The sequence below is a fragment of the Gavialis gangeticus genome, unplaced genomic scaffold (genome assembly GCF_001723915.1).
Source record: "Gavialis gangeticus isolate Ggan-Ray unplaced genomic scaffold, GavGan_comp1, whole genome shotgun sequence".
Lineage (NCBI taxonomy): Eukaryota > Metazoa > Chordata > Crocodylia > Gavialidae > Gavialis > Gavialis gangeticus.
This window is the reverse complement of record NW_017729028.1, coordinates 33,791,299-33,804,213: the sequence shown is the minus strand read 5'-3', so window position 1 is coordinate 33,804,213 and position 12,915 is coordinate 33,791,299. Positions and strand designations below refer to the sequence as shown.

The 12,915-nt window shown below is 52.5% G+C and overlaps 1 protein-coding gene across 2 annotated transcripts in view; it reads right to left on the bottom strand.

Moving 5' to 3' along the window:
- The window catches only part of TRAM2 (translocation associated membrane protein 2), a 39,857-nt gene extending 26,948 nt beyond the window's left edge, over positions 1 to 12,909 (bottom strand). Inside the window, exons 1-2 of one of the 2 annotated variants that reach the window (XM_019520923.1) lie at positions 12,733 to 12,909; positions 11,034 to 11,081 (exon numbers count right to left, since the gene is read on the bottom strand). In XM_019520923.1, the coding sequence (XP_019376468.1) occupies positions 11,034 to 11,081; positions 12,733 to 12,852 (168 nt within the window). In that variant the 5' untranslated portion in view covers positions 12,853 to 12,909. The remainder of the gene's footprint in view (positions 1 to 11,033; positions 11,082 to 12,732) is intronic. The other variant, XM_019520924.1, reaches the window with a different exon arrangement.
- Positions 12,910 to 12,915: the final 6 nt, after the last annotated feature.

Genomic DNA, 12,915 nt, shown 5'->3' with positions numbered 1-12,915 from the left:
CTGCTCAGGTCCCTTCTGACCCTACCTACTATGAAACTCATTGCCTGAATGGAGTTGCTGCTCTCCACTGCATCTTCAGCCAGGGAAGGGTGAAGAAAACCAAGGAGGTCTGTGACAACAGTGCAGAGGAAAGGGCTGCGATAGCACGTCAAGAGTTGGTACCAATATCTAATCCTTGCCCTACGGTGGGGGTTGAAGTTCAGTCACATTCTGAAAATTTCTACATCAAATGATTAATAGCCAACAGACAAGTAATATTAGCACCTGAAGGGATAACAGGCCAACTGATTCGCACAGATGGACACACAGCAATCGCTCCCATTTTATAGGTGTGGAAACCGAGGCACAAAAGTAAACGGACTTGTCCAAGGTCACACAGCAAGTCAGCAGCAGCACTGGGAAGAGAATTCAGATCCCCTAATTTCCAGATGCCATTTGCTTCTTTGGATCATCTCACAGGACAGCACAATATGGATCAGACTCCAGTTCCTGATCCCGGGTTGTGGAAAGGTTCCTGGCCCTAAAGCAACTACTGACCACTGAAGCATTTGCAGCCATGCATCCTCCATAGCGTCCTACCTCAGTACCCCAAGACCTGGCTGAGTCCACCGTGATTTTAGCAGCCACTCGCTAGTGAAGTGATCAAGCCAGTGCTTTCTGCCACCTGCAAGTTTAGCTCCAGGCTCTCAAATGGACCAAAACACCGGCTATTCTTTGCTTTGGCCATGTGGAATAGCAGCAACCACTAGCATCCACGACTGAACGAAAGGGAAAGACATGGGGCAGCCAGAATGATCCAGTTTTAAAATGCTGCAAGTCTCCCAGGCTGCCAAGGTCTGAAATGCATCACTGCATGCTGCTGGGAATCCCAGTGCCCCCATGCCACATAGCACCGGCTTTCCGGATGGAGGCCTCATGAGAGTTATGACATTACTGCTGTCACTGGCCCCCGACAGGGCTTATCCTGGACCTTACACCGGTCCTTTTCATTGGCTGCATGTGGAAGTCGAATCCACCCTCCCTCAACTTCCCCCAGCCAGTTCCATGGGGGAATGAAAGCACAAAGGCAGCTTTCAGAGAGGCCAATACAGAGACTGCGAAATCTCCTTTCACGCTGCATTACCACTTCCACAGGCATGAAACCATGTTGCATCATGCTGCCTACAGCCGACACCCCTTGGTCTTCCTTTCTCCCTAGGGAAAAGCCCAGAGACCTGCAAGGACTAACAGGCCTGCTGACCCAGCGGTTTTCCACGCTACCAGTCCAGCCGAACTGACCCTCTCCAAGCAGAGGTGACCCCCTGTGCTGCGCTGTGAGATGATCTAGTGCCTGGAAGCTAGGGGATCTGAATGCTCTTCCCAGCACTGCTACTGACTTGCTGTGTGACCTTGGACAGGTCCCTTCACTTCCATGCCTCGGTTTCCCCACCTAAAAAATGGGAGCAATTGCTGCGTGGTCCATCTCTGCACTTATGCTACACTTTGCTGGATCACGCCAGGTTCCTTCTGCAAATGATAGATGGGTTATCTGGCCATCTGGGATTTGGACTTGGACCTGGGAGCAGGGTCCAAGTCCAAATCCCAAGCCCCGTCTCTCCATCCCAAGAGTGCAGGGAGTAGAAGCACCTCCCCCTGAAACTCAGCCGGGTGCTGCTCTTATGGTACCTGCCCTGTGGAGATCATTCAAGCCTCTGGAGCTTCCCACCTTGACCTACATCACTAGCACAAGAGCTGCGGCGATCAAAAGAAACTGGATCAACTCTCCATGTTCTCCCAGACCTAGAAAGCCCCCAGATTAGTAGCACCGGAGCTTTGTAGAACCAGAGTCGTTCTTTAAAACACAATTTTCAAGATCTCTTTGTTTCATGGGCACAATCATCCCTCCAGTCTGACCTCCTGCACAACACAGGCTGCAATCCTTTGGTTTCCTGGACAGAGCCCACAGACTGCGGCTGAGCTGGGGTGTCTCCATCCAGAAGGGCATCCAGCCTTGACTTCCAAAATCGGGGCCCCATCAGACCACACACGCCACAGGGCTTGTAGTCTGAGCTGGGGGAAGATGCTGCGGGGGCTGCAACAAGCAAGCAGAAGAAGAGTCCGTGCAATGGGTTAAGAGACCGGCAACATACAAAGATAGCAGGTTCGAGGGACATACATAGTGAAGTCAACTCAGCTCAGTCACGTTGTCCACAGATGCGGTTACATCATCTCTGTCTTGGCACCTTTATTTCTTCTCATTTTGCAGACGGAGATTTCCCTGGCTCACAGAGCCACGCCAAGGACCAGTGCTGGCACAGCATCATCAAGCGTCTCATGTAAGGGTTAACTGGAAAGGGAATTTGCCACAGAAGGAGTGTCTTGCAGATTATTTGGCTCTCACACTGACTGGAGAGGCCTTATTTTTCAATAAGATCTTGAAGTACCAAAGAGTGAACCAGAAGCTTTCCAGCATCACAGGGGAGCTAAAAAAACCCCAAGCCAGGAGACGGTGCCCAGGACACCAAGCTGTGATCCCATCTCCTGGGTAGCTAAGAAGCCTCATACTTTATTGTACCCAGCACTTCCCACCCTGACCCACTTGCTCCTCTTGTTCAACCACCACGTCTGCTCTTTAAAAGCTGGGTTTTTCAATGAAGGGAGATGCCTAAACTCTACCATGATCCGAACCATGCCGAAAATGTAAAACCTGCCAACACATCTCCACCACTCCCACAATAACGACACCCCACAACAGAAACATCACCTTTCCTGGATCTCACACCTGCACCTCCAGAAATGTTACACATCTTATTCAGCGCACTAAGTGCCCTGATGGAAAACACGTAGGAGAAACCAAGCAACTGCACACCAGGATAAACGCACACTGGAAATCCATCAAGACAAAAATATCCAATTCCCTGCATGTGCACACTTCTCAGATGACAACCACTCTCTCTCCAATCGCTCAGCTCTAATCCTCAAAGGGGATTTACAAAACACCTTTCGTAGACGAGTCTACGGACTTCACTTCATAAATGTACTGGATACAAAAAAAACCCAGACACTCAAGATAGACATTGGATTTATGGTACATTATAACCTGCCTGCCATCTGGTAACCCCAGGCAACCTCTCCACATCTTACCAGCTACTTTCTATCACCAAATCACCATTCCCCCTTGACCCTGTCACCTACCTGTCTCACAACTATTGTCTCTCCTCTCCTCTGATCCTCACTGCCATGCATCTGCATTTTGCATATTGGCTTCTACTTCATTCAGGAGAACACCAGCAGACTCTCCCCAGGCCTGAAGAAGGGTGTTTGTGCCTGAAAGCTTGCAAAGAACAATTTTTTCCCCCATGATTTAGTTGGTCTAATAAAAGATATCACATTTACCCAAATAACCTTGCCCCTAATCTCTACCAAGCACTGATGGGGTCTGAGGGAGAGGTTTTCAAAAGGCATCTAAGGATTTGTCTGCACAGCAGAGGTGCTGAAGAAGAAGAGAGGGCTTGAATGGGAAGTGCAAAAAGCTGTTCTCTGTTAAGGGATGTAGGTTGTAGCCGTGCTGGTCTAAGGACATAGGCAGACAAGATTCTTTGGGTAAATCTGAAATCTTTTATTAAACCAACCTTTCTCGCCCCCCATGCGCACCCTCATTCTGTACTCACAGGGCTCTGGCATTTAATCCACATCCAAATCAGATGAAATTGGGGGTTTTAATGTGAATAACTAAGCAAAGAATAAATGTGCAAAACAGAGCAACTCCACTATACCCAACCTGGGAGATGCCTTCAACACTGAAGTCACATAAGGGCTTTCAAGAAACCTCAAGCTTTGACTGTGAACTGAGGCAACAACTATCATATACTCTAAGGTTGTGCAGCACCGGGCACCACGGGCCCCCAACAAGCCATTCAGCCTCAACAGGCTACCCCACAAGCAGCAATGACCATCACGGAAAATCCAAATGCTGCCTTTGCTCTTGCCAGCAAACAAAAGTCATCAGCCTCTACATCCCCAAGAGCCGCTGGGTGTGAGCAAACAAGCCGGCATCTCATCTCCCAGATGCCTTCGCCTTCCTCCCTCTGCAGAGCTGTGCAGCAGCTCCGTGGATGGGCCCCTTGCCAGCCTCTCCTGCTGCCCGCATAAACACGCTGGCACCAGCTGGGGTCTGGAATCTGTCGAGTGTCCTGCCAGCTGGCGACGTGGCGACTGGTCAGATTAGGGGGATGAGTAACGAGCAAGGGGGCGGAGGAGGCGGCAGTGCTTGCCCTTTGCAAGGCGAAGCTGTTGGCAACACAAAATGCCCCAAATACCCTGCAATCGCTGGGCCCTCGCACTCTCCTCCAGCCACCAGCCAGCTGGGTTTGCAATTCAGTGCCTCATCCCGGCCTGGGCTCCGTCCCCCCACCCGCTCCACTGGACTTTGGGTTAGACAGCAAACATACTCTTGAAAGTCAATCCTCCGAGCTTCCAGTCCAGTGACACTAATACCCAACCCCAGCATTAGGCAGACACATGCCGGACCTAGTCACTTGCTTGTATTTAGCCCAACCCGAAATGACCCCCTAAAATAGCCTTCTGCCCCCATGCACCATCCCAGTAAAGGGTGCAACGCAGCAAAACCTTGTGAGGCTGTCAGAGCAGCAATTTTCAGCAGAGCTTTGGGGAAAAGTCTGGGCCAAAGAGGAAAAAGAGACCAGCATGCAAAGGGGTATTGTCAGCACCTGCAAATACAGAGCTGCCAAAATCAGGCACTGTATCAGACTTGCCCTATATGTCCTGGGGAAGTCCACTGAAACAGGGATAAAAATCTAAAGAACATCACACTACTAGGACTAGGGCCAACCCTCCATGAGTATTTGAAGGCGGGTGGCCACTGCGCATCAATTATCTTCCAGCTGGATAGACAGGGGCATCCACATAATTGCTAGGGTGGGAGTCTCCTGCCCCATATACTGTAGATCAGAAAGCCATTTTTTTCCCCTTTTAGAAGGGAACCTAGATCAGCAGTTCCCAAAGCATGGGCTGCAAAACTGTGGTCGGTGGCCTGTGGATTAGTGAGGGCATCTTCTTTTTCCCCCAATTATAAGTGTGATGGTTAAGGGTGCAGGAAGGGCTCCCTCACAAACCAACCGGGGCCCCAACCCTTTGGGAGCCATTGATCTAAATCCCATGCAACCCCTATACCAAAGCATGCACGACCCTTGTTCCCAGCATTATTAGGTTATTGCAGCTGCAATTTTCATATTCCAAGTTTTTTTTATTCTGAATACCTGTATTAGACATGCTTGAGTATGCGCCACCTTTGCTGGGAGGTGTGTGTGTGTGTGGGGGGGGTGTGGAAATCAGGTTCCTTTAACAAATTTAAACTAAGCACCCCTCCCACCCCCAAAAAAACACTTGTGAAAATCCTGACTTCCCAAAAGGAAGTGAAAGTGAAACTCTCCCAGCCATGCCAGTCAGATCGTCCATTGGAAGAAGAAACCTCATTAACCCCAAGTACGTTCCAGATGCAAAGCACATACGCATTGGACTCCGAAATTTGGAAGCCGAGACCCCAAGGATTAAATAAGCAGCAGCATGTTTTAAAATGATTTCTGAACTATTTGATGGAATCGATACAGAAATATAAGATCATTAAAAATCCTCTCCCATTCACCCAGGGCAATTCCCATCACATTAAGTGATGCGTCCTACTTGCATCTAGATCTGCAACAAGCTGCAGAGTCTCAGTCAAGCCACTGACCTCTCCCTGCCTCAGTTTCCCCACCCGCCCCTCAGGGAGGACTCTCATGCATGCAGAAAGGTTAGCGGGAGACTTCATTTGTTTACACTTGTGAAGTGTTTTTAGAGCATCCTCCATATAAAGCTCATTAAGGGGCCAAGCACCTGGAGAATGAAGTCTGCAAACAGCACAGTTCACTGTTTGGTAGGGATGTTTCAATGCTGAGAACCAGATAAAAGCACCACCGCACAGTAGTGTTACCACCAGGTCCTCCACGCTGGCTGGGGAGTGTCCCTACAACCCAGATGTGCTTCTGGCTCTGACTAAACTAAAACTCCCCACTGCTTTCAGGGCAGAGGGAGGCGAGAGGCTGTTTCCAAATTTAGCAAGGCCACACCACCAAAAGCATCATGGAGACAAGAGGTAAGTGCACTGCAAGAACCAGAGCACCTCTGCTGCTTGTGATCCACAAGATTTTAAACACCAGATCACAGAAGTTTGTTATCCTGCCCATTTCCAGCTGTGCAAGGCAGCAGAGAGAGCACTAGGTTGGGACTCAGGACTTGCCAAAGATCTGAACTGTGTTTCTGACCCTTCTGCTAGGTGACTTTAGCCAACTGCCTTCCCCTTGCTGTGCCTCAGTTGCCCCCTCTGTAGAATGGGGATAGTGATACCCACTCAAGAGGAATGCAGCTAGGAGATGCTGATGACAGAAATCTGGGGAGGAGGTGGGCCAGCAAGGCAACAGCAAGTGGCAGCGGAAGTTGCTCACGTCACAGCACTGGCATCACACACCTGGCCAGGTGTAGTCCACAGCAAGTTGGGTCAGTCCTTCCAGACATGCATTCATTGCTACAGCGTCGTTAAGAAGATTCAGTGACTAAGGAGCAATTTGGGACTGAAGCAAGGAGTTTCGAGGGCTCTTCCCTGTTGGAAACAGAAGCGATTCTCTGCCACTGCTTTGATTTACATCCAGAGCGAGTCCTCCCCAGTGCCCGCTCGGCCCAGCTGCCTCCCGCCGGGTGCTGGCAGGTCTGCAGGAGCGAACTCGCATGCTGGGGAATCCCGCGCCCCTTCCTGCCTCCCACAAACTCTGGGATGCAACTGGGATGGCACCGAACAGCTCAACCTCAAACATGCTTTTGTCCCATGAAAGGCATGAGCCTTATGATTTTTGGATGGTGGGTTCAGGAGGGAAGAAACATGGTTCATTTTGCTACTATTGTGCTGGGTGATGAGCTGAGGCATGGACCCAAAACAGGATGCTGGTGCCTACAGGGCAAAGGCAGAGACCAGCCACTTGCCCCTGATGCCAGAAATGCTGCCCAACTGCCTAGATGCTGAATGCCGGTGTTTTCGCTTTGGCACCGCATGCCCTGCGACTGTTTGTGTCCAGTACTGCCACCATCTTGCCCGATATGAGGGGCTCTGGGCCTGTCTCCCACCCAAGGACATTCAAGTGAGGCCTCCCCACCCCTAAGTCCCTGGAGGGGACTCGTTCGTTAGGCAGGCTCAGACCACACCTAATGAATACAGCCAGTATTGCCTTCAGCCCAAGGCATAGCAGCCACTTCCATTCAACAATGCAACTGTGGTGGTGGGAACTAAGAGGCCTTCAAAAATAGAATAGTGCTTAGAGCGCTTACCCGGAAAGTGGGAGACCTAAGTTGTAGGCCCTCCTCGTCTCCCACTTCCTGGGAAAGTGACCCGACGGCCAGCCACCCTTCTTGTGTAGCCATGAATGCCAGATTCACAGGATTAGAGAAAGAGTAAGAATGAGGGAGCCTGCCTCTGTTCCCCAGTGATGAGGACACTTCCCCTGGGAAAAAGCAGATCTGGGTTCTGGCCCCTGCCCCAGGGACTATTAAAGATGATTGGGATAAGGTGCACCGGCAGCCCCCAGGCACAGAGACCACCTGGGACAGCAGTGTCCCTGTGGCCCAGTGTAAGGGAAAGGGTTAAACCCTATTAACATACTCCCAGCCTTCTGGGAAGTGCTGGGAGCCCTGAGAAATCCTTCCTGACCGGAAACGGTCTATTGTGAGGCTGGGCTCCGACGTTTCCTCCGGAGCGTCTCCACAAGAAAGTCTGTAGGGATAGCAGGACTTTGGCTGCGCAGAGACCCGAGACACCCCACGGGGAGCCCAGCTCCAGCCACGGGGGCAAAGGCAAGCTCTGCACACCGTGCTCCAGGACCTCAGCCACAAGCCACCCCAGCCCAACCTGTCTGCATGGCTTTCCCTATGCCCCAAAAGGGTGTTTGTCCCTGAAAGTTTGCAAAGAACAATTTTTCCAACTATTTAGTCAGTCTGATAAAAGATATCCCATTTACCCAAAGAACCCTATCTGCCTATGGCTCTGGATAAGACATTAAATGTCTTGTAGCCCCGGTACACCCCTCCCAGGGGAAGAGCCTGCCTGGGGCAAACAGCCTCTAGCCCAGGAGTTCTCAACATTTTTCAACACAAGGCACCCCTTGTTAGACTCAAGGCACTCCTCAAAAAATGCCATCTCTTAGCTTTCATTCATTTCTTAAGTACAGAAACATGAGAGAGTCATTCTTCTGGTGCAAAGAATTCAGCCTACACCAGGTCGAGTGGTTTTGGTACGCTGGGTTCCTATTTGAAATGCCTGGGTTTCTCTTGTGAAGCATGTGCAGGTGTCTGCATGCCTAATAGCACTAATAACAGTGCAGCATACCCCAACACCCTTAAAAAGATCTTGTACTGCCCTGGTTGAGAATCACTGCTCTAGCCAAACGGATGCAGGCTGGATCTTGGAAGCACTAGGGAGGAATGAGTAGCAGGAGATGGCAAGAGCCTCCGTGCAAGAGTGCAAGCAGAGGTACCACCTGGGTTATGGGTCCTGGTTATGAAAGAGGGCGAGGGTATCGCCAACAGTGACCAAGAACTGGGGGCCAAGGAGAGTTCGGGAAGAGGTTGGACAGCCACAGGTCGGGAATGATCTAGGCATAGCGATGCCTATGCTCTACTACGGGTATTTCCCATGCTTCTGGGCTTTGCTGGTTGCTATATGAGGCTAGGAAGGAATTTTTTCCCCTCCTGCTACCACCTATATTGGGGTGGGGGAGGATAGTTTCACCATCCTCAGAAGCACTGGGTGTTGCAGCCAAGGCTGGGGTGCGCCAATGCATCTGCTAGAACTTAAGCCAGAGTTTCCTGACTATGAGGATCTTGCCCTGTCACGCAGGGTCAAACTGACTGCCATATTTTGGGTCAGGAAGGAATTTTACCCCATAGTCAGATTGGTATGAACTTGGGGACAGGAGGGTTGCCTTCCTGTGTAGCAAGGGGTATGGCCCTCTTCCTTGGATCTCTCCAGAATATTTTAATGACCGTTGCAGCATCAGGATGTTGGCCACCGTGGTCCCCCCATTCTTTTCTGTGGCTGGTTAGGGTGTTATGTCTTGTGGTTGTATTAGGGTTGACTACGCAGTTTCACTAATAGGGCAGACAATGGATTTTTATAGGATGGTTTGGATAGGGACGATACTGTCTCAGGTAGTGGGTTAGACTAGATGACCTCTGGAGGTCCCTCCCAACCCTATTTTTCTATGAATTTTGCAAATCCAGCCTTACAAGGGGCAAAATGATCAAAAGCCCCACCTACATGGGGCCCCAACTATACAGAAACCTTATCATGCCCTCAACTGCACTCCGCTGCTCCCCGAGTGCTGCCTCTCAAACTGAAGCAGTGTAGACACGTCCAGGCCACGCGGCGAGCTGGATGCTCCTGATTTGAGATGCGGGGTGGAAAACACTGCTTCCAGGAACGATAAGTATGCCTCAGGCACGGCTTTAGGAGCTGACATCATGCTGGTGCTTTGGAGCATTTTATCCCAAGGTCTGGCTGGGAACTACATCCCGTTCTTACCCACCCTGTCACCAGCAGCCACAGTGGAAGGTTCGAATAAAACTACTAACGTAGGCTGTACTACAGTTGTCGATCAGACATCTTCCGACTGCGCTAAAGCTTCAAAAAGCCTGACTGAGTTTATTTAGCACGTGGCTCTGAGGCTAAAGACGGCAGAAACAAGGCCTGGTCAGGGCATGCTCACTGTCAGCAAGAGAAAAAGGTCAAGGGTTTTGAAACAGCCCTCTAAGCGATGCATTCACAGGCCAGGACAACCCATCCGGCTCAGGGTAATAAAGGGATGTCTGCATCCAGACCACTTCACTAGAGCCTGAGTTGGCACACAGCATGGAGGCAGCTATCCCAGCAAGCTGCAACCCAATACTCAAAGCCACCCCCCAGCTCCCCACTGCAACAACAGTATCGGTAAAAGCACCGGCGCACACCTCTGCATTCCCAGACAGCAGAGCCGTCCTCTGAAAAGTCCCTGATGTTATTTTCTATTTCCGCCCCCCCCCGAAGTGCAACTAAGAAACTTGCAGCCGGCATGCCCGACTTAGCAGCATTTGCATGTGGTTTTGGAATTTATGCCCCAGCCAGCTGGCCTTTCTGGCTCCGAGTTTTAAGGGGGAAAGGAGAAAAAAAAAAAAAACATTCAAAGACATTACGGTTTTCTGTGTACTGGAAACTACTTGTTCATTCAGGGCACTGCGATGAAAGGGAGGGGAAAAATTGTTGGGGGGGGTGTTAAGGAAGTGGATTTTCTTCTCCTCCCATTTGCTGGAAGAGACTCCCCCCCTCTACCCTCCAGTCTCAATTTGCTTTTGAAACGTGGCACTGAGCTGGGAAGGGAGGGCAGGAGGCGAGGGGGGGAACCGTCTCCGTCAGACACATTCACACTCAGTTGAGACACTGACCACAGACTTGCGCAGCTCCACGTATGGAGCAAGCCTGAAGGGCTAAGTTGTTCAGCAGGAACCGCCAAGCACCCGCCCTCGTCTCCTCCCCTCCGAGGGGAGAAAGAGGAAAGCTGGAAGGGGAGGGAAGCGCTACATTCCTGACATTTCTCTGCCAAGCGCCAGGGCTGCAAGGAGCCTGCTCTCCCCGAGTCCCTGCTCCTCTCCGCGGTGCCCGCGGGCCTGCAGGGCCCTCAGACGGATAAAACAGGAGAAGAGGCTGACAAAGGGCCCCGCAGAGACCGGACAGACTTTCAGGGAAGGGACTTCCCCAGGAAGGGACTTCCCTCCCATCCCCGGCATGGGGACGGGAGGGAAGTCACGGGGCTCCTTCTTTGGGCAGAGTGACCGGACGGTGCCCATCTCCTCCTGGGGCATGGGTGGCCGTGGGCTTGCACGGAGCTTCTTTGACTGGTCTTGTTTTAGTCGGAGCACGCTGGGCTCACGGGACATCTCTCAAGACAGAGCAAACCATGGTTTTGGCCCGGCTCTACCTCCAGGGTTGGGAGGACAGGAAGATGGCAGGAGCGGTGTGGCCGGGTCTGAAAGGAAAAGCAGCACAGACAGCTTCTGGTCTCCAAGACTTGTCTCCCTCCACACCTCCTTCAGAGAAAAGGGACAGAGCTGGGGGAATGGGAAACAGGAGGAGAGGAAGGGAGAAGGGGCTACTCCACACCCGCATCCCCTCCTATCCACACCGCCCCATGCAAGCAAAGCAACTTTTTTCTTTAAGTAACTCCCAGCTAGGGAAAGCTTAAAAAAAACAAACCCCCAAACCCCCCATTTTCCCTGGTTTCACACATTCCGGTGCACTTTGCCATCCAAGCACAGCCAGGCAAACCCGGCGGTAGCATAGGAGGAACCCCGAAAGCACAAAGCCTGGTACACAAGCACGACGGCCACGGGTCTGCTGTGCATCCGGGGTTAAGAGCAGGCTGCATTTCTTAAAAATCCTTTTAGATTGGACCACTGAAGAGATGAGTGGTCACCTAGATAAGGGACCCCCCCCCCAAACACACATCTCCCCTCCGCCACAAAAGATATTCTGAGCAAGTTTCTCTTCCCAGCACAGCGCATTAAACCGCCCCTCCGTACCACACCTATGAGAGGAAAGGAAAGGGTCTCAGATAAAATCTCATGCCCCCTTTTGCTGGTTCGAATTTAGGAAGGGCAGCAAGGCCATCACTCCCAGCCATCCTGAGAAGCACCAGGGGGTCTTTAACAACCCAGAGGAGCCCAGATCTCCGTTATGTCCCCAGTCCAAACTGAATCAAATAACACCTCTCTCCCCATTCAAGCAGTCCCCTGCTCTGGACTTGGCTAGCACCCAGCCTTGTCCCACTGGGGCTGGTCCAGCACCTGACTCCCCATCACCGCCTAGGTGCTGCGTGGAAGTCCCCCACCCCTCCTGCCAAGGAAAGACCGTGCCTGGAGCAATAAGATTGCAGCCTGGCTGCAGGCACCCTGCAACCACACAGGATGGGAAACGGCATGGGGTTTTCCCCATGAAAATCTCAAAAGCTGTCCCTGCACAGCCACACACGCAACCACCGGAGGAGGCAGGACTTGGAGGGAGGGGGGGGGCAACCTGGTGCCCATCACACCGATGCTACCAGCTCCTGCCCTTTGCAAACTCTTTGGGGGAAGGCACCGTCTTTCTGCTCTTGCCTTTGCCCAGCACCTAGCACCGCAGGGTCCTGCTCCAGAACTGGGTGCGACAGTAAGAAACAATATCTTTTCAGGCACCCTCTTGCCCCCGGCCTGAAAACAAGCCCTGCCACCACGCTTAGCGCAGGAAAAGCACTTGCCCTGACAGCAAAAAGCCCTGGAGGGAGACAAGGGTCACCACCCCCCCACCCAAAAGCACAGGCGGCAGGATGCCATCTCCCTCCTCGAGAGGGACAAGACGGTACAGTCGTGGCCGAGACCCCATACCTAGGACTAGGGGTCCCATAGAGACGGCCACCCCCTCATGGCAGGGAAGCGACCCCCGGACGTACCCCGGGAGCCCTGTCGCCACCTCCTCCGCAGCCAGCAAAGGGGCAACGTGCTGGGCACTGGCCTGGGTCCCAGAGGCAGAGGGGAGAAAGCTCCCCTCAAGGAGGGGGGCAGGAAGGGCAGCTCCTGAGGCAGAGCAGCATGCACGGGGGGCAGCAGGGGGAGGGTGCGGGATGGCCCGGGGGCAGCTCCCACCTCGAACATAAGCGCGACGAGGACGCAGAGCACCAGGAAGAAGCCGATGTCCGCGTGGTTGTGGAGCAGGAACTCCTGGCTGAAGAGCGGGTGGCTCTTGGCCCGGCGGCGGAACCCCATGGCCGGCGGCAGCAGCCCGGCCCGGCGCGGCCCCGCCGGCCGCAAACTTCTCCGCTCCGGCCG